This window comes from Drosophila obscura, unplaced genomic scaffold, assembly GCF_018151105.1.
Source record: "Drosophila obscura isolate BZ-5 IFL unplaced genomic scaffold, ASM1815110v1 contig_14, whole genome shotgun sequence".
Lineage (NCBI taxonomy): Eukaryota > Metazoa > Arthropoda > Insecta > Diptera > Drosophilidae > Drosophila > Drosophila obscura.
Genome location: NW_024542724.1, coordinates 729,101 through 753,783, shown reverse-complemented (window position 1 = coordinate 753,783; position 24,683 = coordinate 729,101). Strand labels below are relative to the sequence as shown.

General features: G+C 41.9%; 6 protein-coding genes across 6 annotated transcripts; 2 read left to right on the top strand and 4 right to left on the bottom strand.

Moving 5' to 3' along the window:
- Positions 1–2,145: 2,145 nt before the first annotated feature.
- LOC111075460 lies at positions 2,146–9,910 on the top strand. Its single transcript, XM_041596279.1, has 8 exons — positions 2,146–2,499; positions 6,066–6,211; positions 6,277–6,563; positions 6,635–6,772; positions 7,174–7,328; positions 7,392–8,058; positions 8,820–8,918; positions 8,987–9,910. Exons 1-8 carry the CDS (start codon positions 2,486–2,488, stop codon positions 9,551–9,553), a joined length of 2,073 nt encoding a protein of 690 aa, XP_041452213.1. The 5' UTR covers positions 2,146–2,485; the 3' UTR covers positions 9,554–9,910.
- Positions 9,911–11,353: 1,443 nt separating this feature from the next.
- On the bottom strand, positions 11,354–13,229 carry LOC111075491. Its single transcript, XM_022368810.2, has 3 exons — positions 12,523–13,229; positions 12,193–12,461; positions 11,354–12,138 (listed from the first exon to the last, which is right to left on the bottom strand). The coding sequence occupies exons 1-3, from the start codon at positions 12,836–12,838 to the stop codon at positions 11,473–11,475; spliced, it is 1,251 nt and encodes a 416-aa protein (XP_022224502.2). The 5' UTR covers positions 12,839–13,229; the 3' UTR covers positions 11,354–11,472.
- Positions 13,230–13,304: 75 nt separating this feature from the next.
- Positions 13,305–14,755, bottom strand: LOC111075490. The gene is given in 3 exon segments (XM_022368809.2): positions 13,305–14,003; positions 14,061–14,335; positions 14,398–14,755. Coding segments are annotated over 3 exon segments (1,287 nt in total). The 3' UTR covers positions 13,305–13,349.
- Positions 14,756–14,841: 86 nt separating this feature from the next.
- Positions 14,842–17,232, bottom strand: LOC111075492. The gene is made up of 3 exons (XM_022368812.2): positions 16,928–17,232; positions 16,097–16,238; positions 14,842–16,039 (listed from the first exon to the last, which is right to left on the bottom strand). Exons 1-3 carry the CDS (start codon positions 17,072–17,074, stop codon positions 15,153–15,155), a joined length of 1,176 nt encoding a protein of 391 aa, XP_022224504.2. The 5' UTR covers positions 17,075–17,232; the 3' UTR covers positions 14,842–15,152.
- Positions 17,233–18,082: 850 nt separating this feature from the next.
- On the bottom strand, positions 18,083–20,211 carry LOC111075476 (sodium channel protein Nach). The gene is made up of 7 exons (XM_022368794.2): positions 19,896–20,211; positions 19,698–19,824; positions 19,362–19,646; positions 19,210–19,297; positions 18,910–18,995; positions 18,372–18,853; positions 18,083–18,313 (listed from the first exon to the last, which is right to left on the bottom strand). Exons 1-7 carry the CDS (start codon positions 20,056–20,058, stop codon positions 18,186–18,188), a joined length of 1,359 nt encoding a protein of 452 aa, XP_022224486.2. The 5' UTR covers positions 20,059–20,211; the 3' UTR covers positions 18,083–18,185.
- Positions 20,212–21,305: 1,094 nt separating this feature from the next.
- On the top strand, positions 21,306–22,700 carry LOC111075495. The gene has a single exon (XM_022368814.2). The coding sequence runs from the start codon at positions 21,339–21,341 to the stop codon at positions 22,608–22,610; it is 1,272 nt and encodes a 423-aa protein (XP_022224506.2). The 5' UTR covers positions 21,306–21,338; the 3' UTR covers positions 22,611–22,700.
- Positions 22,701–24,683: the final 1,983 nt, after the last annotated feature.

Below are 24,683 nucleotides of genomic sequence, written 5' to 3'. Positions count from 1 at the left end.
TATTAGAACCAAATAAATTTTGTAGTCGAAAACTGGATTGCATAATGGGAATTCCACATTTTATTGGAGAAGCTTTAGTCTGTCTGGTCGAAGATTTTAGTTTTTGTCAATCGAAAACACTCTTAAAATGAAAGCAAGCCAATGTTGGGGAGTGGCTTGATATTCCTAGATCAAAAAATTTAAAGATCTTAATATTACAACAATATCCATAGCAAACCCAAATCCAATAACTCAATCTTGGCGGTTGCTTTTCATAAGACTTCTGTGGAACCTGACCAACAACTTCCGATTTGATTGGGCCACATTCCCAAAGCCTCTAAACAAAAAAAAAACATCGCTGATAATGAAAAGAAAAAAAGTGTGATGTTGGCATGACATTGAATTTTGATTATATTGTTTCTGCCTTTGAATTCAATTAGCATAAACGCTCTAAAGTCTTGGGGGCAAACATTTGTCATGCCCACAGACAGTTGTAAAATATTGTAAGCAAACTCATGTCTCGAGCTTAGACAACAGATGTGTTGGTTTCTTGGTTAAATAAATCACACATAAATCAGGGCACCAGCCATCACACATTGCTCGCCTAAAATATCTCTGAATTTCACCCAAAAATATTATTTATAGACCCGACAAGTTAGCCTTTGTGAGACCCTCGACCGGCAAATGGGTTTTTAATTGAATTACCAAACAAATCATAAGTAAAAAGGCCAAACAACTGACAAATTTATCCCACAGTGCCAGCTAAAGTTGTGCGGAAGGTCGGTCGGACTTTTGGAGTCGTTGATTTGATGAGATGAGTGCTGACGGCAGTCAAAAAGTAGCACAGCCTCTAAAAAAACACAGCTACTCCAATGCCTCCAATGCCTATTCAAATCCAAGTCCAGAGCTGACAGAAAGACACTCCACTGTAGTGGACACATTCAAATTAAATTAGTGTTTGATTTTTATGAGTGTGGCTGGCTATGGCGATTGTTTTCCGTTTGAAACTTGTTTCGTTCTAGAATCTAGATAAATGAAGACTGGTTTACCCTTTCACTGGAAATAGTAGTAGAACACTCTCGATTCGATTCGATTTCATTTAATTATATGCGCTTTATCTTCTAGTATACATATGTGTTTATCCCCTTGATTGCCACAAGGTTTCTGCTTTAGCTTGATTGCCTTCTTGGCTTCATATTTTCGCACAACCCATGGGGGTGTCACTTGCACACTGCCTCGATAAGTCAAGGTCGATTTGCCAGGTAAATGCCAGACCTAGCAGCTTTGGTGAAGATATTCTTTGGCTTTTATTGGGCAGAGCAAACAAAAATACAATCATACCAGTGAGACTTTCAGACATGGGAATTGTATGTTTAATTTATTGACATTTGTGTGAAAATATGTATGTATGTATATAGATAATTAATTTGGAATTTCTAGTTTAATTTCGATTAATTTTTTATTATAATTTGTTTGCTTGTACACAAAGTGACAGTTCCAGAAAAACGCTCTTAAGTGGAAATCAAACCAGATTTTCTCGATATAGAACCAATTTAATATTTATGAGAATTCTTAAAGGAATTCATAAATTAACACACATATCTGATTTAAAGCATGTTTTTGTTTGAATTTTATTGAATATTGGCATTTTTATTAGCATTAATGTTTATTTAATAGTATTATACTTCTTTAAGTTTATTTATTAAATCATTATTACATTTGGATGTATTTGCCTTTTATTTGCTTATTTTTAACTCAAAGGAAATTTCATTTTGTTAATCCTAGAACGCAAACAAATTAAACATCTCAAGGAAACACCGAAAAACAAACTGGAGGAAATGCATACAAAAAACCATCCATTAACTATGCAGAAAGATTGCACTTGGGCCAACACTTGAGGAGCATCAAAAGCAATGACCCTACTTCTCCCCATAGAGAGCTTCCCCTGCATCCCCAAACCCCAAAGCATGTGCAGTGTCCCGCCCCATCAAAGAGCAAAACTCAAGGCCCAACCAACTGTAAACGTAAACGTAAACAACCTTCAGTGCGCAGGACAGTTCTCAATACGAATCCGAATCGGACACAGCTGTGCGTGCGGTTCGGGGAAAAGCTTTCTCGGCCCATGCCATGGGGGAAAAGCTTCAAGTGAGCATTCAGTGGATTGCTGCCAATTTGGGCGAACGGTGGTTGTACGTCGTGGTTGGGTTGTCGATTGTTGCCCAGGTAACGTGTCAAGGCACTAAAAACCGTCGGCCATGTCAGCCAGTAAAGTGGCTAATTAAAAGCCAACGTTCATAGCCGCAACTCAAAATCAATTGTGAAAATTCAAGTGTCAAGTGCCTTAACGAATCGAAGATCGGCTGGTTATAGCTTTAGCTGATTCTAAAAATGCCCTCCACCATCAAGAAAGTGCATCAGCAAATTACATTTTAAGTCTGGCCGATTGCCAACACAAAAACGGAAACCATTGGAGCAGTACGAACAGCCAGAACAAACCACAACGACAATGTCGAGTGGCAGGTAGGAATCCCCACATATCCACACAGTATTTGTACACGATATAGATAAAGCAGGGACCACAGCCCCTGCTCCATATCTGAATGGTATTATGACTTATCCACTGGCTGATATTTTTGATATTCGTGCAATCAATAAATTGATTTTTGATTGCCAAGTGTGTGGGATTTCCTTGGCGTTGTCTTTGGTTGTTTTTCTTCTTCTTTTGTTTTTTGGTTTTTGTTTTCTGTTTTCTGTTTGTGCTTTCGGCGTCGCACTGGCTGGCAAAGGGTTTCGCCTATATCTAGGGCTACTCACGATGTTGCCTTGAGGCCAAAACGTCCCACAGTGCGCATACTTGATGGATCATACATACATCATACATATGTGGGGGTTTCTTGGCTCTTAAAACAGATGGAAATTCAGAGATGGTTTTATAATTTATTAAAATATGTTTTGTCTCATCTATGAACTCGCGCTTGACCTTTTCTTTCATGGACAGAACTATATTTGTAAGTTGGCTTTAATATTTTGTTTGCTACTTTATTTAGAATCCAAGCTCATAAATATCAATTAATATTTTATTTGGAGTTGATAGCCGGTGGCCACTATTAATGATTTAAATATAATCTAGTTAATATTAAAACATTGACCCAGAGGGAATGCTGCGTTCAAAAGTGTTCCAAATTGACCCAGTACTCAAATATTACAGGGGTTTTTTCAAATCGTATAGAAGAAATCATTTCGTAAGGGCAGAATCATTAGGAATGAGCATATCTACTTGATTGCAGAAACACATACCGATCGGATCATTATTTAAGGCCAGAATAAAGAACCCCTTTTAAAATATTTACTATTAATTTTAGGGAAACATATTTTGAGTGCATACTTTTAGGATTAATACGCATATCAAGCTTCATTTATAAAATGAGTTCATGGTATTATACTCGTTGTGTCGCAGCACGTGTGGTGCGACTCCAAACGTTTCGATTGCTTTTTAAGCTAGAATTGTTTCTTTCTTGTACTCACAACGATTGATTGTAAACTCTGTCGAGAGTTTCCCCTATTTCCCCAGCTATACCAATATTTATCGCCTTAAAAAAGTTTCAAACAATAAAATGGATATCTTGTTACAGAAATCTTCGAGATTTTTCACTAACTCTACCAAATCAACCACAAATTAATCTGTTACTGTCTGTTTCTCACTTGTTTATTAGCTAATTGGAATTAGCTCTTTTTAGAGACCTTTCTTTGTGCACATCCAGACCCACTTATTTAGTCGTTGATCAGTTAGTTGAACAATAAGACTAATTATTGAAATTCAACTTATTTTCGGTCAAAACAATTTGGAGAAATATAAAATTTCTCGGCCTGATATTTATTGAGCATCTAAGCTCATAAAATAAAATAAAAAGCAATTACCATTAAATTTTGGTTTGCCCTTGCAAACATAAACATTTGCGTAAATATTTACTCATTGATCACTCATTTCACTTAAATTTCCTCAAGAAAGAATATTATACGAGCATTGAAATTGTAAACCAAGTGACAAAGTTCAGTTGATTAAGCAATGTGACGTGAAGACTCCGTCACCTTTGCCTGGACATGATTGTTGTGGTTGAGCAAACAGAAAGGAACACCCACAAGGAGAACCGGCAGCCAAACCACAACCACGCAACCACACAACCACAAAGACACACACACACACACACACACAGAGCAAAACAGAAAGGGCAATGCTAATATGTGCCTGGTAATTTTTTGGCGCCAAGCTGACAATGTTGAGGCTGATGATGAGGGAAACTGAGGAAAAATGTGTGCAAAATTAGCAGAAAGGGGAGAGGAGATGCGAGAAAGGAAACTGGAAACTGTTTGCTCTCGGAGACCGCCGAGACCTCCCTCAGCAGCCATGACTCATTTGAATGCTGTGCCCCTGTCCCGGGCATATCCTGGTGACATTATGCCATGGAAATTGATACTCCCTCAGAGACGAGACCCCTTGAGCCTCGAACTGCTCTCCTTTGCCAATTTTGTGTTGATTGTAATTATATGTACATTTCGTGCATATTTTAAGCAGCCCGATTATCCTAATTGCATGACTGGCTGCTAATAGGATCCTTGGCTTCTGGTGGAAAGGAGAGCTTTTTTTTTGGCTCTCTGATGGTGTAGTCTTCTAAGGGAAGGAAATATTGTTTGAGCCTCTAAAGAAATGTGGACGTTGTGTGGGGTTTCTGGGGGAGATTGTGTGGGCATTTTGTGGAAAGGAGGAGTGATTGTGTGGCCTTCCCATGAAGGAAAAGCTTGTGGGAGTGAGGGTTGTATTTATTTAATGACAGTACTAAACATTACATGTTCGTTCACTCTGTAATCCATTCTGGTACCTACATTTTGCGCATTCTATTTCTAGTTTGTTTCTATATTTAGTCGCTGCTAAACCGCAAGTAGAGCAACCGTATGCCAAAGTAAATAAATAACCAACACATCAAGTCCCCCCCTCCTCAATTTGCCTGATTGTCTGTCTGCCTTTCTATCTATCTTCCTGTCTATACATCTATGTATGCATCTGTCTGTCTTTCGGTCTTTGCATATGTGGGATTTCACGTTTCAGTTGAGTACGTGACCAACAAACGCTGAAAAAGTGACTTGAGCAAGTTTTGTATGGCGAACTTATGGGGGAACCCCTAACCATATATAGATTCGATTGGTATGACGAAATACACATCGTATTTTTGGATGATATTTATGTACATATGTATATGTATGCAACATTTGTAGAACATCAATTACGAATTAACTTCTAGTGGATAAAAGGAATACAGATAGTATTTATTTATTTTTATGTTTTCTCCTTTGTCTGGACGTTGATATGCAATGACTGCACCATCAAGTGGCCCATGCGACGCCAAGCCGAAGCTTGTTACGCGCGGAACCCAGGCTGATGTTGATGATCAAAGGAGCGGGAACTTTGTGAGCCGCAGCAAGAGCCGCGGCTCACTTGTACACCCGATACATATTCATTATACATATAAATGTGCGATCCTATGATTTATGTAGCCTATACAATATATTTTAATTATATATAATTATACGTAAGCGCTGGTATTAGTTTCGTGGCATATGACTGCCGCATGCTATATCTTTCTATGTCTCCTGGTAACGCTGTTCGCAAAGGGGACAAATTGAATTGCTAGTTAATGTGGGAAGTAAGGGGATTTAAATAGGATAGGCAAACCAGGAATTTAATGACACTTGTCACGAGAGATGGCAAAAGAATATGCATGACCGCTAGTTATTGCACAGACATAGCTTTATCGACTCAGCTATTGATGCTGATCAAGAGTATATATTAGAAATATATATTATATTATAAAGACCATTCAAAATGCGCCCATGCTCGCGTCTAAAGCTGTACAATTTCGTAGACCACAAACATTAATTTGTACCCACAAGAGACAAGTGTTGTATGCAAAGCCAACTTAAGCACAAGCAAAGCCGCTCGTAATTTGCATGATTTCGTATTCATCTTGGGAAGACTTTTGGCAATTACATTTAATTTGCTGACTTAACGGCCTCTCCTTTTATCCTGGCAGCCTGCTCGATGTGCTCTGCAGTGGCAGTGGGGCTCGCCTGGCCCTGGGCACCTCCATCATCTCCTATTTGATTGTCTACAATGAGGCCTCTGCACCGAGCATGCTCTTTGGTGCCCTGCTGGCGACACTCTATGGGACAATGTCAGGTGAGTGAGAGACCATTGTTGTTACTCGTATGCAGATTAAATTCTATGTTTTTTCGCATTCAAAGCCCGCTGTAAGACGAGTCTGCGTAGCCTACAAATGCCATATGTTCGGGCCACCAACAAATTTGACTTTGGCTGCCTTTTTCTGGCCATATGGCTGGATGCTTTGGCGGCCATGTGTGCCTGTGCAGCGCTGGCAAGGACACTGAGTGCCTGTCTGGATGCCATGACTGGCGGCTTGGCCAGGATACTCATTTTGGGCCGCAATGCACCCACGAACGAGCCCTGGCCGGATGTTTTAGGTGTCTCTGTCGTCTTTCTCGTCACTGGAATGTTCATGCTGGGCCTGGAGGTAAGTGCTCTCTAGTCTTCCCCTATATCTGGCACCCTGCACTCACTGCATTACCATATTGTCATTCACAGCACTCGAAAGCCTTCAGCCTCATCATGACACTCGGGATGTTCGGCTTGAATGCAATCCTCAGCGCCGTTGGCTGGTGGCGTGGCGATTTGTTGGCCTGGTCCTCGGATAGCCACTTCCAGCCCGATGGCATTAGCAGTGTAAGTAGCAGTGGATACTATGCGCCCCCTCTGGCTCTGGCTGTGTTACTGGGTCAGTGCACTATGCCACCAGTCTCTCCGTGTCTCAGTGTTTTTCTTCCCTTTTGTTTTATCGATTTTTGGTGTCGTGACTGGCGGCAATTGCGTGACCGCCGCTGAAGCCACAGGATACGGGCTTTTGATTATGACACGTAGTGCCGCGTTCGGGTTTCTCTTTTATCCGTATTTGTTTTTATGGCCCAAAGCGTCCAGTCAGATAGTAAAAGAAAAGGCTTTGCCAGAGGCGAAGGAACAATTGTTGAGGACCCTTAGGGCATCCAGCCCAGCGAATGCTTATTATTGGCTTATGACAATCTTTGGCCAATAAATGGATCTTCTAACGTTGTGGTGCCTCTTTCTAGGTCTTTCTGGCCACTGCCCTGCTGACGTACAGCTTTCCCAGCGAATGGCCGCAACAGCATCGGAGTGGACGGTACACATCCAGCCTGATCACAGCCCTGGTCTGTGTTTCCCTGCTCCTGACAGCCGTATGCCTCTCCACAGTGGTGCACTACAAGTGAGTACGAGTGTGTCCAATCTTAAGCTTAACCATTGGCTAACCCGCTCTCCCCTCGTATAGAACCCACGAGGAGTACGTGGCTGTGCCTCTGTTCAACATCCTCGACGAGAGTGGCTTCCATAAGCTGGTGCCTGCCTCCGCCTGCATGCTCCTGCTCACCAGTTCGGCTGCCTTTCTGGAACTCTTCCCAGAGCTGTATGGGATTGTGGTGCGGCTGGCCACTTCGGAGTGGCGCATCCTCTCCAAGCAAATCAGCTACGAGAGCTCGGAGAGTGGCAATCCCGTGCTGGCTGTTTTTATTGCCGGCAGCTTGTGCGCCATGCTCGCCTTTGCCTGTCCCCTGCAGCACCTCAGCTACACCCTGGCCGCCAGCCACATGGGTGCTGGATTCCTGCGTGCCTTCTATCTGCTGTATACCCCCTACCGGCCCAAGTTCATGCAACCCAGCAGCGAGTCCTCACTCTCGTACAGTCGCCTCTCCACGGCCCCCATTGCCAAGAGCAGCAGTTGCAGCAGTGCGGCCACCTCCAGCTCGAGTCGCCTCAAACGTAGTCTGTGGAACATCAGTCTGGCCAAGCACAGTGGCCTAAGGAAGCCCAAGACGAAGCCAAGGAACAAGCAGGAAGTCGAGAAGGAGTGGCTACTCCTGGGCGAACCAACATCGCCCTGTCCGCAGCGGGAGGGCAGGGATGTGGAGTCCACTATTCTGTCGGATGGAGAGCCACCGGTGAGTTATCTTTATCCGGAAAGCGTATAGAGTGTACGTGTTTTCTTTGTATCAAGGCATCAAGGTTCTATATATCCGGCTGTATAATTGGGTGCTACTGATACTTTAATTCTGTCATTGACTAGCCTCCGTCTCTAACCTGATGCCTTCCTCTTTGTGTCAATGCTTTAGGCAGCTGAGTTTGGGCTGGAGAATCCTACAAATAATTTACTTGTTGGTCCGTAAAATTCAACAGCAAAATTCGCGACGCGCACAAGTCGGTCCCAAGAAACCAAAAACAATAAACGTTGCTACAGCAAACTGATGCTGGAGACTGAGCCGAATGCTTTGACCTAGTTCTAGGTCTCAGTCGCGGAAAAAATATGCCTTGTATTGTATTATTAGACATTCCATTTTTAACCATTCGATAGTGCGAGGAAATCGAGCATCAATTGGCTGTGCCATGCCCAAGCAATTCGAATTGTATAGTTGTTGGCTCTAGGCTCCGGACATTAAATGTCTCTTCACATCTTTAGAGATATAGAGGGCCCTACTTTGGAAGAAACCAATCTATACTGTCATTAGATTTAATATTCAAAAATTGCAGTCTTACATTTGCCTCTCATTATGATAGAGTTCCAGCGTTTTTTTAAAGCAAATTTAAACGTTTTTCCTTCTGAAAGTGTATGCAAATATATATTAAAGTTTATCCCATATATTTTTTATAGATGCTATCGTATATTTTTACTCATACTAACATTTATACCTTTATTTTGTTCTAGCCATCGGACTTTGAGTACCCTGACAAGTTCGACAAAAGCGATTCGGACACCTCAACGGACATTGATGCCATTGTGGATGAATATCGGGAGAAGATTAAAGTAAGATCTAAGCAGAATCACTGCTGCTTGGCTCAGCCAACTGATTCCATTTTCTCCCGTTCTCACAGGTAACCACAGCCGGACCCTTGGAGCGCAGCGTTCGAGTGCCCACTGTCAGCTCCTGGCGTGTGACCATATTCGCCCTGGTGGTCATTGCCTTGGGGATTGCTCTCTGTGTGGCTGGGCTCCTGATGCACTGGGCACCGGCTGCGTTTACGGGAGCCATTGGGGTGTTCATTGTGGCCATAATGATGGGATTTATACCCAAGTACACGGGCAGTGTGATCAACGTGAGTCCCGTGCTGTGTGGCATGTCGCTGCTGCTGGGCGTTGTCCTGTTCAGCGGCTGTGCGGTTCATTCGTGGCCGGGTCTGGTCATCTGGCTAATGGCTGGACTTGTAATGGTGGTGCGATGTGATAAATTCTGCTGCAATTGCTTCGAGCACTCGTCCATGATGAATGCCCAGCTGATTCCCAGTGTGTCGGGCAACACACTCGCATCGGGCGCAAAGACTTCATCAGCATCTGGTTCGGGTTCGAGTGGAGCGGGACCATCGACCAGCATACGGATACCCAGGCCGCCCAAGGGTGTGGGCGTGGTCAGCTTGCCGCAGCGCATCAACGGCCATAGATGACAGTCGGAGTCCTCGGAGGAGGGCGAGGACTTGTTCCACGAGGATTTCAATGTGCGGGACTTCGACGAGGAGGACGGCGATGCTGGCGAGGATTGTTGGACTGATTAGCTTGTGCAGCCGCCTTCGATATATTGATTGAATATATTTACTATATATACATATATGTATGCTTTGAGGATCTCCGAGATGATCTTCGAGCTTCGAGCCATAATGCCTGACTTTTCTAGCTAGTTCAATTTAATGTCAAAATCTACTTTCAGCATGTACGAGTATGTATGTATGTCTTATGTATGTCTTATGTATCTCTAGTTAGGCTACTCTCTTTACAAATAGGTTCCCAATAAAATGCAAATTTTCAAGATACAATTTGTCTAGGGGATATCTTTATTTTATTACAAATAGATGAACCAACAATGACAGACATTAACCATTCCTTAGTTTCTCAAATCGGATGTTATGCATTTAATAATCTAACTTTTTGGTGTCTGTCTTGCGTAGCTTACACTAGTCAACACGATTTTTCCTCAAGGAACAAAACGAACTTTTCCTTAAAGATTTGGGGCTTAGAAATGGTTTGATGATATTTTTTTTTTTTCTATGACAAAACTTTTTTTTGAAGAATATTTGAAGTCTGGTATTTTTTTTTTAAGCTTTTTTTAGAGGTAGCGCTTGTTTTTTTCACATAGCTCTAGTATCTTACGTCTGGTTGTAAAGAACTTTGGTAAGGTAATTAAAACAGCTAGAAGTTAAGCCCAAATACTTTGTGATTTCAGCTTCCCGTCTGGGAAAAATAAAGCATTGAAATGCAAAAATGATGATTTTTGTGGGTATTTTTTACGAAATTTTGACTTTAAAAACTCAGGAAAAGTCTGGAAAAAAAATTATATCTTGTGTCCTCTATTTTTTTGTGTATAGGTGCATTAATTTGGCGCTAACAAGCGCTACCTCTGAAAAAAGCTTTAAAAAAAAAATACCAGACTTTAAAAATTCTTCAAAAAAAAAGTTCTGACATAGAAAAAAAAACCAGAATTCTTTAAAAAATTTTAAATCCCCATATCTATCAGAAAAAGTCGGTTTGGATCTTTGAGGAAAAAAAAGTTCTATTTTGTCAAGTAGTGTTATTGGCCAAACTCTGGTGGATTTAAACAAGGCCACAGATGATCAGAGCAGCCAAAAGCCAAACCTCTCCTAGGGCATGCCTAGTATTCGAAGGCTTGCCTGCAACTCAGCGAAAAAGTATTCAATATATTCCTTATAGAATTCCAGAAATAATGCTTAGACAGAAAAGATTTATGTATGTCCTGTGGTTCATAGAGCGAGAGACTAAAATTGACAAAGCCACAAACCCGTGCATCCGGCAAAGAAAATATAGGTAGCGGGTCTCTGGCAGGAGGGGCCGGAAGAACCAGCAGAAAATTAATTTCTTCATTCTGGCTATAATTATGATCCGATCTGATTCAGATTCGACAATCTGGCAGATATGGTCATTCTCTACGATAATGCGTTTTTATACCCGTACTCAAAATAGAGTTAAGGAGTTAAGAGTATATATATTATATCTCGCACACTCTGCCGCGTTCAGTGCGCGAGCAACCCCTAGCGGAGGAGATGTATAATCTACATGTTAGATATAGGATATACATAGCAGATGTTGATGTAGATGTAGATAACAGATGTAGCAAAATAATTTAATTGTAAAATTTTTTTTTAATTCTAAAATTCTAAAAAATCGTAAGCTCAAAAATGTATGTACTGACTGAGTACGGGTATAAGTAGAGTCGCGTCCCCAGAAGCGACTCACACGTTCCTTCTCGTTTAATAAACATTTATCGCTAGTTAAGAGCACTAAAAGTATGATAAATCTCAAGCAGAAAGACACTTTATTATCTCAAGTTCAGAGTACGATAAGAGATAATTGTCTAGGCATACAAGTGTTCATTTTCCATGAGATAGTCCACCAGTTCCTGGATGGGTGACATTATAGTCTGCTCGTAGCCGGGCTGGAGCTGCATCACCCGCAGCAGCATCTCACTGCGATCGGTGTTGAGGTAATAGTCAAACTTTTCGGGCTCCTCGGAACGTAGTCGATTCGAAATGCTGGCCGACATCTTGGTCTGGGGTTCGGTGAGGGCCCAGATGATTAGAGCAGCCAGACGAGTGCGTTGGCATTCCCTTAGGAAGTTTTCCCGCGAAATGAGCTCCTCATCCAACCCCAGACGGGTCAAGTGGGACTGCAGCGCTATGTGATAGTGGTCCAGGCACTCGTCGTAGATCTCCTGCCGCACACTCGCCGGGGCCACAATGTACAGCAGAAAGAGGACATCGAGAGTGGGTGAACAGTATTTCGATAGCTGAAAGTCCACGATACAACAGGCACTGGGCAGAGCGGAATAACGATCACTGCCGAACCGAAAGAAGATATTTCGATCCCAGGTATCCCGATGGCACAGCACATTCCTTATGGTCAGAGAGGGGGTCACCAGTTGCTCTGCTTTGGTCAGTAGATTGTAGAGTTTGTTGTTGATGAAACTCTGATGTTTCTCCGCTTGATATTGGGGATGTCTGGCAGCCAGAAAGACAATTGCCTGAGGAATAAATTTAGACAGAAACTACCCTTAAATGATGTGCAGAATGCTTACTTTGAGTCCAGTCATGAACCAGGAGTTCTCCGTGCTCAAGTGCAGCTCAGTCAGCACATCCTTGTAGCGCTCTCCAATGTTGAACTGCTCCTTTTCCTCCCAGGCTATGCTGGCCGCATGTAGCTCCGCCAAATGTTCGAGCACCAGCTTGTAGTGCTCCAGGGTATAGCTCTCTGAGGCCTTGAGATGTCGATATTCCTGCGTGAGATCCTCCAGCACTATGAGGTCATTGCGGCTGTAGAAGCACTGTGGAAACAGTTTCTTTGTGGCTAGAACAAAACAATCCTGAGGCTTACATTCGCTTTAAATATATTTCTATAATATTCTCACCATATTTTTGTACATTCGGTAGTATTTTTGTGTATATGGCTGATTCCTTGCGAAACACTCCCTTGCGCTCGCACTCGGCACGTTGTGGCTCATTTTTGCGCGGCAAACTCTTGATAAAATAATCCAGTTCGTGTTTCTCTTTATCTGCAATGTCCTCCACTATCAATCTCAATTTGTAGTACTCGCCCATGTAACCAACAAGATCACAGGAGCCCGCCTCTAGCTGGCAGTCCAAGAGCAAGAGGTTTGCTTTTTCCTTTTCCTTCAGGGTCTTTTGTGCAACGAGCAAACATTCTTCGGGGCTGAGTAGATCCATGGGGACTAAGGTAATGGACTGTTTGGCTTCCGAAATTAGAATGAGTAGAAAATGCTCTAAGAAGAAACAACAATTCTGAGATTGGAAGCGCTATCTCTTTTTTGGGCGTCTCTTTCTTATCATACTAGATAATTAACCCTAGATAATACACTTGGATACTGCAGAGTGTTTGTTTAAACTGAGTGTGGAACAATTTATGTGCCCCAATGCCTTCAAAGAATAGTTAGATGCTGGTTTTCAACAGACAAAAATAACATTTACATCGCCTAAAACTATACACAGAGTCTTTCTTTATAAATGTCTCAGCCAGTGTCATTTTCCATCCCATGCCAAATGCAACACCAAATGCATATACCCCAAAACATGGAGAACAAACCACCAAGTACAATTTTCAGCGATAAGATAATCTCTCAGAGAGAGGCAGCGAGAGAGTTCAGTGCCACCCCGTACTGATACGACCCCTAGCGTTACCAGGTGAACAGCAGCAAGATAGCGAGACAATTTCATTTAATCAGTTACGCTTATGATATGTCAGTGCCAGCAAATCCCCCACACACTCGTACATGTAATCGGCAAAGTCTTGATGATCGTTCATCAACTGGAGAATGTCTGGTGTACGATCGACATTGCAGAAGCGATGAAAGTCCGCCGGTCGCTCACCCTTGAGGCTCTTCAGATAGTTTTCGGGCAGGCGGATTATGGTGGCTGCCAAGCAGTTGTAAGTCGCACCAAATAGGGCAAAATCCTCGAGAGATTGTTCAAACTCCGCGCGACTCAGCTGCTCTTCACTGGCATCGATGCCCATTGTCTTGAGCTCCCCGGACAGAGTTTCGTAGTACAGGTTTTCCAAGCGACCAATCATTTCCCTGCGATTGGCTGGCTCTAGATTGAGATAGCTGACCAAATGGAAGTCCGTGGCAGGCGCGGCATAGCGACACAACTGGAAGTCCACCAGGATAGAGCGCTCCTCCAGCGGGCGATCCTTGTGATAGAAGACATTGGCACCCCAGGGATCCCGATGAACGAAGACATTCCTGTGGACTGGCGAGGGATTAACCATATAATAGACGCTGTCCAAGCGGCGTGGCAGTTCTTTTGAGAATTACTCCTGGGCCCGGGCATTATGGCGGACATCGGGATGAATGGCAGCCACCGCCAGAACGGCCTAGAGAAGAGGTTTAGGGTCAGTTGTGGAAGGAATATCGCTGGGACACATGCTTACCTTTAGACCCGTGGTATACCATTCAATGTCCGGGCCGACGGACACTTCTTTGAGCCACTTCCTCAGCTGAACGCCGATCGTTTTTCCCTGCTGTCGCTCATAGGCCACACTACTCGCATGAAGGGTGGCCAAAGTCTTCAAGATGGGACCCAGCTGATCCTCGCTGAGGAACCGAGTGCCCGAGGGCAGGGCCACATATCCCATATCCTCGACATTCTGCATCACAAAGAGATCATTGCGGGTGAAATAGCATTTGGCGCACCACACATGGGGAGCTGCAAAATTCCACTCCAAATATTTCACTTTTGTATTTTTGTAGACGGTGGACAGAACTTACAGAACTTTTTGAGCTCATTGAGCAGCAGCTCATAGAGCTTGATCTCCTTTTTGATCAGACCCATCTTCTCCATATAGAATTCCATGTCGGCATTTTGAAAGATCACCGACTTGACAAACAGTCGTGTGGTCTGATCTTCCTCCTCGTCTGCCAGCTGGTAGTTGAGAAGCAAATGATAATATTCTCCGAGGAAGCCAACATTTTCTGTGGCTGGCACTATTTCAAAATGTTTTAGGACCCCAAGCTGCTGCTTATCGGCCAATAAATTCACCAAAATCTCTCGGCACTCCTCCAACGTAAACAGTTCCAAGCGATTTTGTCGCGTGAGTACCGGCGTGTAGTCGTCTTTACTCATCATGTGGCAATAACAACGCGAGTATATAGATTTCCCAACGATCGGTAATGCTCGCCACGCGATTTGATCCCAAACTGATTTGATTTCGATTGTGTTGCAGAGTTTATATTGAAGAAGATACTCTATAAAGTGGGGGCATAGATCGTTTCATAGATGACTTGCGTTTCGAAGGGAGTACCTTTCAGATCTCTGATAATACAATGCATTCCGCAAGATAACCTCAACATTAGAATCTAGAAATTTACATTGTCTTATGCGCAGATCTATATCAGCATTCCCATTCTGTAAGAGTATTTCCCCTCTCGATCTTGGTATATTTTTCGCTTTGCTGATAGGTACAATCATTTCTTATCGCCTGCCTGCACAGCCCACAGAACTCTTACTTATCAGAGACTCCCTCTCACATGTCTGCCCTGGCCAAGGCCAGGTTCATGACATCCACACAGCACTCCTCCATGTAGGACCTGAACTCTTGATTGGTTTGCATGTAATCCAAGATCACTCCACTGCGATCCACATACTTGAAGTCATTGGTCACGAAGGAGGCTGGCACCTTGATTATGGTGGCAGCCACAGCGCGATAGACAATCCCAAATAAACGAAACTCCTCAAAGGATTCCAGGAGCTCTGCTTTGGACAGAAGTAGCTCTGCCCTGAGGCCAAACTCTGAGAGATTCGCCAACAAATAATCGTAGTACACATCGATGCAGATCTTTTCCATTTCCCTGCGATACGCTGATGTCAGATTCATGTACAAACTGTAGCTAAGATCTTGGGCAGGTGGAGTGTAACGACAGGTCTGAAAGTCTACCAGGAGAGCTGCCCCGGATTCTTCTTCGCGGGGATAGAAGGTGTTGCCAACCCACAGATCGCGATGACAGAGCACATTCCTGTACCTGGTGGAGGGCTCCGCCTGCTCATAGATGCCTTCCATTATCGCCAGCAGTTGGTTGTCAATGAAGTTGAGTTCTCTGTCGCCCTGATACTGGGGAAGACTTCGCACGGCAGCCAGCACCGCGGAGAGTCCGGTCGTAAACCAGGCTATCTCCGAGGCCACTGTCACCTCCAGCAATTGATCGCCATAGGCTTCGCCAATATTCACTTTAGTCTGATGCTCGTAGATCAGACTAGCGGCATGAAAGGCGGCCACGGAACGCATCAGCTGATGCAGGCGATTCTCGTTCAGTTGCGAGGCCTCCACTGCCCGATATCCAATGAGTTTGATGTCCTCGAGCACCAGTAGATCGGGTCGCGTGTAATAACAAATGGGACTCCATTTGAGCTTGGCTAAGGGGCAGGCTAGTCATATTACAATGCTTTAGGTTTAGTTTTTGATTTACTCACAGTACTTTTGCATTTTAGCCAGCAGCGTTTCGTAGAACCATGTCTCTTTGCGAAAGATAGCCTCCTTGGCCACTTCAGCGCTTTGTTGGGGTAGAGTTTTGATGAAAAGCTGCGTTTTCCGGATGATTTCCTCCCGTTCAGCCTGAAATAAACAACCGTTTGGCATCATAATGGATGCGAACTGCAGCACATGCAGCTCGCACAGTTCCAACAATCACAGGTCTATAGTTTAATTAATAATGCCTGCCTATCGTTAGTACAAAAAGTTACCAGGTGCCAAAAACATACGCACAAAAGTATGCACTGGAATGTAAATTTGAAGTACACATGTATGTAGAATGTCATGCTGTGTAGCTTACGTGTACAATACACATTTTATTCTACATGAAGATTCATTATCAAATGAAGGTAGATGTTTTCGCTAATATTTACTATATATCAGGTATGATATAGGGATATGTAGAGATAGAGATATAGAGATATATAGCCCTTGAGCCCAAGGATCTCCGCTATGTGGTGTTGCCGCTAGGCGACACAATACTCAGCAGAATTTAAAAAAAAGAAGAACATAGTAAATACAATGAACAAATATCGTTTCTTCTGGCGAGATTCTCCTGCTGCAGGTAACTTGGTCGGAACTACGAATATCTTTTTTCAATTCTTTAAAAAAATGTTAGTTTTTTCCTATTCCGATATTTTGCTATTTAATTACGATTACCACAAATAATTACTAATCTTTTACTATCGTTTTATGGATACAAACTTTGTATCATTTTGCAATGCCTGCCAGAGGCAACAATGTCTCTTGGAGATACAGATACGGATACTCACGTGGCAGTAGCGTATAGTCAGTGCATAGTAATCCCCCAGATAACCGATTGCAGTGTCATCTCGAACCACCTGATAGTCCAACAGCTTGCTCTCGCCATTTGTCAGATTATCCAATATTTTCACACATTCTTGGCGGCTGAGCAGCATATTGCGTATACGTAAGTTCGTATTACGTATACGTTGGATCTTCCTCTCTCTCTCACTCTCTCTGGCTCTCTGTATGGGCTTTCGCTAGCGTTTCATTCGAGCACACTTTTCCGAGAATTTTCACTCAGCCGAATGTAGCTGCATCTGCCGGTCGTAAGCAACTGAGCGAAAATAGAATTCTACTCAGTTTTTATTTATTTTTGGCTAGAATTTTCAATATGCACAAATGTTGGCGGTGCATTTGCATTGTGTACCATTTATAGTAGATCTTTTTGATAAGATATAGAGGCGAGTGGGTGCGTTAGCTGTTGCACTGGGGAGCACTAGCTGAACTTAGAGATGAATGTGCAGAAAGTGAGCAAGTAGAAAGCAAACATATTCACATTTCAGCTGTCTATCACTTTAAAAATTACCTTCTACACATCCATTTTTTCATCTGCAAATAAATGTCTCAACATTTTTATTCATCGATGCTTCTCTATACGACAAATCCACAAATCAAATATCCTTAGCCTTCAACAATGATTTTCCAATGAAAAAACCACAATGGAAACATCCCACAAATGATATGTTCAGATGAATATATTGATATTGATGAATATATATTAATACTAATCATATTTAACAAAAAAAACATAGAAGTGATTAATATTGTAGAAGTGATTAATGCGAAAATGAAAATTGGGAATGAACGTTGCAAAGGACAAACAAACATACTTCATGCATAGAATTCCATCAGATGATCGGATCAGCTGATGCTGCAGAAGTCCCATGCCCTAATGCAGCCCTCGGGGCTGAGCATCTACGAAAATCCATAAAATCGTGTCGATACAATGGAATCTGCACCTTAAAATTGGTAAAGAACTAAAGTAAAAAAAAGCATACAGAAAAAATAAAAAACTTAAATAAATGGCTAAGTTGGCTAAAACTTAAAAAATCTTCATTCAGTATCCATTCTATCGAAACGAAAATAAAATCCTATTAAAGGTCAAACAATTTTCTTTTCAAGTGTCGAGTGAAAAAAAAAATTTCTCGTTTTTTATTTATTAAAAAAGATATTGGGGATAAATTGCAAATCGTAAGTATGGGGATATGATAAGGTAATCCATTCTTAGTCAAACCGATTCAAACGAGAATCCATGAAGGTCGAATAAGGACGAATTGTCATGTAGTAGAAGATCTCCACGAAGCTAAGGAGACTGGCGCCCACAAATAGACCCGTAGTACCTCCAATGGACACTGGAATAGGCTCAGGTTAATCATAAAGCCTAAGAAGTTTTCTGAGAGACCCACTCACCCACCAAATCCAGTTTGCCACGCACCAAATTCCTCTTGTAACGCTCCGTGGGCAGCTCTATGAGACCCACCTCAATGCGGGAGACAGGATTCTGCTGTCCCACCATATTATCCTTGCTGTCAAACACTGTCGATATATCCACCTCCGTGCAGGAGGGCAGACAGTCGCACACCAGACCCTTGCGACCGCGGCGCTTCGACCACTTGGCAATGATCACCGATAGATCCTCATAGTTCCTGTTGAGGCACTCCAGGCCGTCCATATTGCAGAGCTGCCAGTCGGGCGAGTTAGGAGACAGGTGACTGGAGCAGTTGCACAACTCCATCTGCCGATCCTTGCGACACTGAACCGTGCAGGCACTATAGCTATAGTAATTGTGGACACCCAGAATATTCTCATCGGCAAAGCGGCAATTACGCTGATGGACGCTCGTCTGACGGATTTCCTCATCGTTTTCAATGTCACGCTTCGAGATGTAGCGTCTGTAAATGCCGATTTTGGTGTGAACTAACATCTAAGGATCTTAAGCGTTGCTTACATGAATGATATATAGGGACCCACGACTAGGAAATCCGTTTTGGGTGTAACCAAAGTGGGAACTTCTTCGGTGCCCAGTATGAAGACCTGTTCAAAGAGATGGTAGAAAGGTTTTCAATTAATTTCTATGCCCCAAAGTTTTTGCTTTAAAATTCTTTAACCATTGAATTTAGGAAGAATATTTCTTAAAAATAAAATCAGCCGACTTTTAGGTACTTCTGAGGAAATAAGTCTTTCGTAATAATGAACTAATCTTTACGATCCAAGTGCTATGAACTTTCATAAAGATTATAGAACTCACTGTAGCCTCTGTGTGCAATTCCATTGTGAGTGCTCCAGGTCCAGTATAACGATTCGAATACATATTCAGCTTGGGGCCTTTATTCTTTCTGCAATGATACATCTTTTGTGAGAAAATGCCACTCAAAGGAATTATATTTATGGATCTCTCACCCCGCTTGCAGGGAATTGATGGCATAGCATATGCCCAGCTCCGTTTCCATGCGCTGGAAGTACTTGCAGCACTCAAAGGGCTTGTTGTTCCACTGGCAATTGCTGATGGAGTCCACACAGCTGCTCCTCACCAGTTCCGCGTAGTAGGAGAAGTTCGAGTAGAAACAAGAGGCTGTGGACTCCTCGCCACTGCACTCGTGGACCGTGTGATAGGACTCACCGCGGAAGAAGGCAATCTCACTGAGCACCTCCTCCAAGGTAAAGTCATGATCGGCTCCCCAGAGTCTGAAAGGTGACGGACCCTGAAGGCACTTCTCTGATAGAGTTTCTACTTACTGCTCAGCCACTTCCTGTATGCGATCCATATTCTTCGATTCACACACTATGATGGCCGGAAAATTTGTATTCCAATCGCGAAACGAGCTCTCCACCACAAAGCTAATGGCATTATTCTCAAAGGCACCTGAAAGGTATCCACAAAACCCGCTCGTAAACCATCCAATCGTCTTATCTGTGTCGCATGCGACGACTCACTCAGCGACGCCTTGATAAGCAGCCAGGAGGCATACCAGGAGACCACCAGGCAAATGACCCAGAAGATGCGCTCCAGCCAACTGGCATCCTTGTCCACTATGAATCGGGCGCCATGCAAGGTGGAATTCGACAGATATTCCTCTATACTTCGACTGAATCTCATGGCGGTAGCTTTCTCCACGAACTCTAATCCGAAAGTGATTGTAACTGAACCTGTAACTGAAGCGGCACGGAACCCTTGCTAATGACTCTCCGTTCATTCGATTTATCCAACTCGATTAGGTATCTGTCAGCTGTTCGTTTTCCCAGCTCCGGTCACACGCACATTTATCCAAGATTAAAGTTTTGGCCGGCGTTTTGAGTGGCACAATTTGTTTGCCTCACATCAACAATGGCTTAACTCGTCGTAGGTTAATGATAAGCACGCTTCCACCTGGTTTATAGGCAATGTCTCCTCTATCTTCTACATTATAAATCCAAGCCCCACTTTAAACAATTAGTGGCCAACTGGCTAAGGTGAGTTTTTGTGTGTACGTAAATGTTTTAATCTTTTAGAAAATTGTGTGCATGCATCCCAATGAAAAAATCACTGAAATTGTAATATTTACATTTAAATTTAAATTTAAAATTGTAAGAAAACATTAATATAAAAATATTTGATTACAAAAAATTTCATATATCAAAAATAACAAATTTAATAAACTATTTAAACTTATTATAAAGTTTTCTTAAAAAGACTTTTTTAAAACATTTATGTTTAAATCAAAGTAAATATTAATTAATTTACCAACGTTTGAAGTTTAAATCATAATATTTAATTTAAATATGAAATTTTTTGTAATCAAATATATATTATTATTAAAATTTTTTTTACAATTTCCCCATTGGAATAAACTATTCAAAGTTTTCTTAAAAAGACTTTTTTAAAACATTTATGTTTAAATCAAAGTGAATAATATTTATTTTCCTAGTTTTTGTATTTTAAAACCTAATATTTAATTTAAATATGGGTGTATTTGTTTTTACTAAACCATTTTCCTTTGAGTGTATGCTAAACAAGGAAGTTCTGGTATAGTTGCAATATATCAATAAAGAATAAATTACTGAAAAATACCTAAAAATTAGTGTATAAAGTGAAGTCAGTTGCGTGTGTTTTAGTTTAGTTTTCCTGTCTGAACACTTTTAGGCTGACATCAGGGAGCACACCACCAGTGTGTGGCCCTTAATTGCCCTTAATTCATATATGTATAGTCAAGGCCAAGAGCAAATAAAGTAAATGGAATTTCTGCTAACGCCTTTTAAGCATATCCCCCATTAGGATGAACAGTCTTCCCGTGGCGCTTATCTTAACAGAATTTACAACTGTCTAGAGAAAGTCGCAAATTGTGGGAGGAATATAAAACGTTGTACCCACGGGCAGATCTCCAAACAGTTGACATCGACATGGCGACGGCACTGGAGTTGAGTTCCAGCGAGATACGCGGCCTGTGCCAGCGGTTCCTCCATCAAGATGATTGCAGCTCCCATACCGGATTCGATATAGTCAGCTATCAGCTGAAACCCACATCGGAGGCACCAGCCGGATATCTGGGCAGTCACTTCTATCTTCAGGTCACCGTACAGCTGCACGATGGAGAGGAATTGAAGCTCCGATTCTTTGCGAAGGCTGCACCCGAGGGCAATGCCTCGCGAATGCAGTACCTCGAGGATTTCGGTGTGTTCCAAAAGGAGATTGCCATGTATAAGAGTGTCCTGCCCGAAGTGGAGGCAGCCTGCGCTCAGGTGGCACCCAAATGCTACTATGCCGATAAGAATCTGCTGGTTTTCGAGAACTTAGTGGATCAGGGCTACCGCATGGGCACCGGACGCGATGGCCTGCTGAGCTATGAGCAGCTCCACTGCTGCCTGAAGACCCTGGCCGCCATGCATGCGGGTGCCATCATCCAGGAGCAGCGTTCGGGCAAGAGGCTCACCCAATCGCAGCCCCTTGCCGTGGTTGAGAACGCATATCCCAGCAATAAGGAGCCAGATCATCTGCGGATGGTAAACTTCAACAATGGCTGTTCGGTGTTTAAGAAACTCATCAAGGAGATGCCCAAATATCAGTCAAAGATCGACTACATTTTGGAGAACTTCACCGATCGAATGTCGTACATTTTCGAGGCAATCAAGACGTCCGATAAATATCAGAATACCCTGTCCCATGGCGATCTCTGGGCGAACAACATTATGTTCCAGTATGGCAAGTATGGAGAGACGCCACTGCACTGTCGCCTCGTGGACTTCCAGCTGGCCCGATATGCTCCACCCGCACTGGATGTGATCACCGTCCTTACCATACCAACCACTAGCCAATTTCGGGCCGCACATCTCGATGAACTCTTGGCGGAGTACTATCGCTTCATGAGCGAGTTTCTCAAGCGAGCTGGCCTGGATATAGCACGCTTTATACCCGAGGATTCCTTCTATCAATCCGTGAAGGAGTTCCGCAGTGTGGGCCTCATCGAGAGCTGTCTCTTCTGTCATTTGGTGCTGCTGCCGCCATCCTCTACACTAAAGTTGACCGGCTCTGCGGATGGTTTCAATGACTTCTTCAGCCATCGTCGCATAGAGATCTGCAAGGAGGCCTTCGACACGGATGAGCTGTACAGAACGCGCATGACAGACATGATTGAAGATTTTGTCGATAATTTTGTATTGAAAGAAAGAAATTAAAGTTAGTAGTTATCTTAGAAAATTATATAGAAACTCCAAACGTTGCTCAGCTTTTTAGTCCATGCTTCGTTGAGTTTTCGTTTTCATTTAGCTCCTCTTTTTTTTGTGTTCGGTGAGGGTTTCGAGCAGTGTCCAAAAACCCGCCAAGCCAACAAACCGATCATCGGCTTTCGGCCAGTCCCAGTACCAGTCCCAGTAGCAGTCCCAGTAGCAGTCGTAGTTCGTGGCTTTCTGGCGGCAAACTTCAGTTCAGTTGCCAATTGGCCGCGTTCATTTCAACAACTGCTGTTGCGGGCTCTCTCTTAATGCTTAAATAAAGCGTTTAAATAGTTTTGCAAACTTTTCAAAATCAAGTCATAAGCCTATAGAAAATGTGAGTTTGGTGAAGAGCGTGTAAAATAGTCTTAAAAAAATAATTACTTAACAAGATAAATAATTCAATGTGTGAAGGCTTAATAGATAACCCAAATGGTCGATTTCTGGTGTTAATAAATAAAAAAATGTATTAAATTGCTGAAGCTGTGTAATTTATTTATTAAAAATGTTATTAAATTTCAAAAAATCTCTTAAGTCTAAAATTTAATAAAATAATGCATCAAGAAACTTAGAACAAAACAAAAAATCATAAAGAGTTTAAATAAAGAAATCCTTTGAAATTCTAATAAATAAAAATTATAAAAAATGTCTAATAAAAATAAGAGTAATATACCACTTTGCTTATAGTTTTCTACCTCAAAAATTCTTCAAAATCAATCTGAGGCAAAAATTTGTATAGAAAAAATAACATTTTTCTTAAATCAACAGCAAATAAAATTTAGACCGAATTAATTTTTGAAAATTATAAAATAAATAAATTTAATTTGACCTCAAAAAATACGAAAATAACGAATAAAAATTAATAATAAAAAAGCTTGCATAATAATAAGACATTTTTGGAATATTTTCCTCAGATTTGATAACTTTAAAATTCCTTCAAAAAACTTCAAAAAATCGAACAAGAATATATTTGACATTTTGATAATTTCATGTACTAAGTGTAGGTCGGTAGTACTGAAAATCTTCTGGGAAGATCTGCAAGTACGTTATGCAAAAACATTTTCACAATCATTCAATATACACTAAGTCGATGATCCCATCAGCAGATCATAATTTATAAACCGAAAAAACTCAATAATTCGTTCCGGGGGCCACCCAAAGACCTACAAAAAATGTGCGACAACAAAAATCCAATGCAAAACAAAAAACCCCATAAACAATTTTGACCTATCACAAAACTACAACAACAACAAAAAAGTCGACAACATTGACTGACAAAAAGAGTTAAACCAAAAACCATAAAATACGACAAAAAAAATATTCAAACTGAAAAAATGCTGCACTTGACAGATAATTTCGTTTAACGGTCACGTTTTCTTGCCAAAGACGCAAAAAAAAGAAGGAAAAAATACCGAAACTGAAACCACAACAAAAGCAACAATAAATTTCCCAAAAAAAATTATAATAATATTAATGCAATAACCGAAAAAAATTATTACCATTGTCATGGCACACAGCGTTTTCAATTAAACGATGTGAAGACACAAAAATGCCAACAAAAGAGGCCAAAACAAATGTCCAAAAGCAGCGGCGCTGCCCTGCCCCGTTACGCCATTTGGCTAATAAATATTATCCACAACGATTGCCCATCAATATTGACCATAAAGTGTTGAGTGGGGGGCGTGGTGTCAGGGAGGCAGTTAACCGATCGATCGTGCCCCGTGGACTAAATAAGTTGACACAGTTTTTTGATTCAAGTCAATTGAAAGTGAAAAAATAATGATGCAACTTTTAATTGTACTTTTCGGAATACTAATTTTTAAATTAAAATGCAATTTATTCATGAAAGTGAAATAAATAAGAGGATATTACATAGGCTGCTTCTCATAAAATATAGTTTTGCACCCAACTAAATAAAATCATTAACTAATTACATTATCTACTTAAAAAACACTTTTAATTACGCTTTCATCACATTTTTTGGGCCTCGCCTAAAACATATATTAAAGAAGAACATATATTACACGACTTTTAATT